This window comes from Trachurus japonicus, chromosome 1, assembly GCF_045865225.1.
Source record: "Trachurus japonicus isolate A0001 chromosome 1, Traja_1.0".
Taxonomy (NCBI): domain Eukaryota; kingdom Metazoa; phylum Chordata; class Actinopteri; order Carangiformes; family Carangidae; genus Trachurus; species Trachurus japonicus.
The window spans coordinates 7,361,471-7,366,241 of NC_140907.1; the positions used below are offsets into that span (position 1 = coordinate 7,361,471).

Below are 4,771 nucleotides of genomic sequence, written 5' to 3' on the forward strand. Positions count from 1 at the left end.
GGGCCACACTTTCTGCAACTGTAGCGACTGAGCCGGAATAACAAGGAAGGAAAAACAGCACAAAAAGGATGACAATAAAGGATGTCAGGACTTTGAAAAGGGTGAAGAAGCACAAAGGCTTGATTTAAGGAGATAAAAGTAATCAACACCTCTTACCACGCTACAGTGGGAAGTGTCTAACCTATTCCCTCAGAGCAGGGAACAATGTTGGAAACTAAAAAAGAGCTCGGTAATAGTGGAGATCGCTCACTGGTGCCCCAATTATATGGACAGAGCTGTGGCCCTGGGACACAGCTTAATGACCATAATAAGGCTTGTCTGTCTGTTCAAAATCAGCTTAGAGTGCATCCACACAGAGCCACAGCATCACTCCAGCCTTAGTTCAATTTAAACAGGCAGCATGAAAGAGAGCAGGGTGTTTTGGGGATCGGTGTGGAGGGACAATTTAGGCAAAGTTCACCGTCCTGACTGTGTTTTTTCATGCAGGCAGATGGACCACAGCCCTCTGAGCTGTCGTCATCACACCCCCCGTAGCCTTGACGAGCATCAAATTGGACTTGAGCATTTTGTGGTTGCCCTTTAATTCAGTGTGGCTGAGCGCTCAGTGATTAATGGCAGGTACTTAGGTGAGAGACATGGTCGATAAATGCACTGGTCCAGGAACTGAAAACCAGGCTGTACACCGAAGGGGAGACAGGCTGCAGGTCCAGTTCTAGCAGCATCCAGTTCAGACTGGGTTAACAGAGCAGAGGCTGGCCAAAAACTTTTTACACTGTTTTTTTTTCCTTCTCTTTTTTGTTTTTAGATTGAATTAACTGACATGACTTTGGGATTAATTTGAACCTTGGCGGTGTGTCACCGCTGCTGCACCTTCCTCCTGATAGCCTTGACAAATGTGAGGGAGAACAGAACACGGAGAGCAGAGGGTAAGAAAGACAGAAGAAAGAGATAGAGAGTGCTCTGATCATGCATGTGCTGTGTCCCCGTGGGAAATGAAAACACAAATAAATAACTCCTGCCTAGATAACCTGGATGTGAGTGTCATGGTAGATCCAGCTCTGTATTTCCTGTGATAAAGCCCATCCATGGGCTGAACCCATTAAAGCCAGCTCTCTGCTCTCGTCTATATTCACACTGCTCTCCATGCAGATCATTTAGCGCCTTTGATACCCCACAAAAAGCGGAGTGCTTCTCAGCTCCATCACAACATGACAACTGCACCGTGTAATCCTGTAATCTTCTTATCAACACAATAACCACAACACAAACTATTGATGGCACAGGAGAGGAGAGTGCCGGGAAACGATGAAAGTTTCCAATGTAAGGTCACACAAGCTCTCTACATGTTAATCCCATGGGCTCTCAGATAATCAATACATACTGGAACATCTATTTACCAGGATGGCTCTGCAGATATGATATTGCATAGCTAATAATGCTCCTGCTCGTGGTGCCTACAGTGTGTGTGTGTGTGTGTGTGTGTGTGTGTGTGTGTGTGTGTGTGTGTGTGTGTGTGTGTGTGTGCTCTCGCCTGTTTGTCCCTCCGGGGCTTTCTGTTACAATACTGACCTCCAGTGTGCGCACAGAAGGGCAGAGCTGCGCGCGGCGCGGGGCTCCGCTGCTGCCAGGCTGCATGCGCGTTCACACAGCAATGTGACCTCCAGCATGAGACACACACAGGAGCGCGTTGTGTTCTTACTACTCAAACACACAATCACACGTCCAAAAGTCAAGCAGCGGGTCCGAACAGACAGATACAGCGGGACACACACGTTAAACAGGCGCACCCCCCCACACACACTCCCTCCCTCCGCAGCAGCAGCAGCAGCAGCAGCAGCAGCAGCAGCTCACACTCATCCCAACTGCTCTCAAGTTCCACTAATGAAGACGTTTTTGCTTATTTTACCGACTCCATCGCTTCTCCTCCGCCAATCGCCTCCATCTCCTCTGTAGGGTGGAGGGGTGTGTGTGTGTGTGTGTGTGTGTGTGTGTGTGTGGGCGGGGGGGCTTGCTAGTTTTTTCTGGAGTAAAAAAAAAAAAAAAAAGACACGTGGTTGTTACAAACCTCTCTCAGGACACAACGGGGAGGCGGAGGTGGAGAGATGCGGGCGCAGTCGGGATGGGAGAGGACGCGATGAGGAGGACGAGGAGGGAGCTCAGTGTAGAACCATGGACACTGTGCTGCTGAGCACCAGGCACCTTCCTGGAATAAAGACTTAAAAGACTTTGCATATTTCGACCTCTATCTCTCCGTCTGGGTCTCTCTCTTTTTTCCGAAGGAGAGACTTGCACGCAGGATGTGGAATATCGCAGGTGAGGACAGATATAAAATGCCCTATGATGTAGATTTATGTGAAATATGCGCTGAAGTCCTGGTGGGAAATCTCTACATATTATTTCCGCATGTTTTTTAATTTTTTTTAAAAAGTCATACCTTGACAAAAAAAAAAGAAGAAGAAAAGAAGAAGTCAAAATGGATTTTATTAACATGTCCAACGTGGAGGACGGGATGCAGGCAGATAACATCTCCTCTAATTCCACTTCCCAGAGCCAGTACAGCCAGCTGGCTATCTGGGGTCTGGCTGGACTGGTCAGCTTTCTGATCTTATTTACAATAGTCGGGAACGTCTTGGTTGTTATCGCCGTTTTAACGAGCAGAGCTCTGAAACCACCTCAGAACCTTTTCCTCGTCTCCCTGGCCAGTGCGGACATCCTGGTGGCCACACTGGTCATGCCCTTCTCTCTGGCTAATGAACTCATGGGCTACTGGTTTTTTGGCAAAATCTGGTGTGACATCTACCTGGCCCTGGATGTGTTATTCTGCACCTCGTCCATTGTCCACCTGTGTGCTATTAGTTTGGACAGGTACTGGTCAGTGACACAGGCTGTAGAGTATAACTTAAAGAGAACACCCAAAAGAGTCAAAGGGATGATAGTGGTGGTGTGGCTGATCTCAGCCGTCATCTCCTTCCCGCCTCTAATATCCATGGACAGGAGCAGCAACGAGGCCAGTCCTCAGTGCATCCTGAACGATGAGACCTGGTACATCCTCTACTCCAGCATCGGATCCTTTTTTGCCCCCTGTGTTATCATGATCCTGGTGTATATCCGGATCTACCAGGTGGCAAAGACCAGGACCAGGACAATGTCGGAGAAGAAGAGGGATGTGGACTCCCCGCTGGAGAATGGGATGGACCAGGCTGAAGCGGGCAGAGGTGGGTCCTTAAAGTCGGAGAGGGGCGGGAGCCTGAAGAACCAGGAGCGTGAGAACGGGCACTGCCAGACCCACGTGGCTCAGTCCCCGCTGCCCAACGAGCCCAAACACACGCTGACGGACCACGACGACGACTTCGAGGACAGCAGCTCGTCGGACGAGAAGCCTAAAAAAAGTTCCTGTTCCTCCAGACATCACCACGACAACAGGAAAGACAGGAAGTCGAGCCGGAAGAGCAGCTCCGCCTCCAAATTCTCCAGCCGGAAGTCTCGCGCCAGCTCCAAGTCCATGGAGCTGTTCTCGTCCCGCCGCAAGCGCCGGAGCACCGTCAACCGGAAGAAGGTGTCGGCCGCCCGGGAGAAACGCTTCACCTTCGTCCTGGCCGTGGTCATGGGCGTGTTCGTGGTTTGCTGGTTCCCCTTCTTCTTCTCCTACAGCCTGTACGGAATCTGCCGGGAGCCGTGCCAGATCCCAGAGACGCTGTTTAAGTTCTTCTTCTGGATCGGCTACTGCAACAGCTCCCTGAACCCGGTCATCTACACCATCTTTAACCAGGATTTCCGCAGAGCCTTCCAGAAGATCCTCTGTAAGTCGTGGAAGCGCTCGTTCTGAGGCGGCGGGGTGGTGGTGGTGGTGGGGGGGGGTCCTGCATGGCCGAGTTTGTAATAGACATTTAAGCCGCAGACATAAATTTGGACTGCTCTGAGCTGCAGGATGAAAAAGTGCTGGCCTGGGGTGCTTGCTTTCACACCTTTTCTTTCAGGGATTGCACTTGAAATGAAGGGATACTTATCGGATCAAAGGATTGACCTATGCTACAGGAAAAGAGATCTGACAGTAACCACAGAGGAGGCTTTCATCAAACGCCAAACCGGCCCACTTTTTGGACTCTCGACTCCGCTGACTTCTATCTTCTCCCTTCATTTAAAAAACAATAAAGTGACTCATAGCTGCTACTGTGATGCATGCACACCACAGTAGCAGCTACCTGCACAGGAGGCCAAGGGTTTACACAGACACTTAATATATACAGTAACGTGACCTCATTCACTGAACATAATGCGAAGGCCTTGACAATCTCCACACAACCGTAGTTTGTGACTTCTGATAGTTGTATCTATTTTCTCTCTCTCTCTCTTTCTCTTTACCTTTCTAAAACGTCACACTCTCGACACGAGGACCAATGGGACGAAGGGGCTCTTTGCTTACTGTTTCAGTAGCAAAACTGTTAAAAAAAAACAACAAAAAACAAAAAGAAAACGAAACGCAAGAAAAAAAAAAAAACTCATCCTCCAAAAGTACAGTTGTGTTTCTGCCTCAGTGTTGTGTCTAAACTGGAAGCTGCAGTGGAAACTTTCCATCAGGACGTGTGTGTGTGTGTGTGTGTGTGTGTTTTTTGTTTTTTTTGTGGAACTTGGACTTGGTTGATACGCTGGCATGTACAGTAGAGCAGTGTGTCGGGCAATATCCTCTCCCAGGCATGTGCTTGCACCTTCCTCTCCCCTCTGAGAAAATAGATGGAGTAGAGGAACACTGCTGAGACAGAAGGGCACTTAG

The 4,771-nt window shown here is 49.2% G+C and overlaps 1 protein-coding gene across 1 annotated transcript; it reads left to right on the forward strand.

Annotated features, from left to right (window-relative positions):
* The first annotated feature begins 2,058 nt into the window (after nucleotides 1-2,058).
* adra2c (adrenoceptor alpha 2C) lies at nucleotides 2,059-4,474 on the forward strand. Its single transcript, XM_085760896.1, has one exon. It carries the CDS (start codon nucleotides 2,474-2,476, stop codon nucleotides 3,824-3,826), a length of 1,353 nt encoding a protein of 450 aa, XP_085617022.1. The 5' UTR covers nucleotides 2,059-2,473; the 3' UTR covers nucleotides 3,827-4,474.
* The last annotated feature ends 297 nt before the right edge of the window (nucleotides 4,475-4,771 follow it).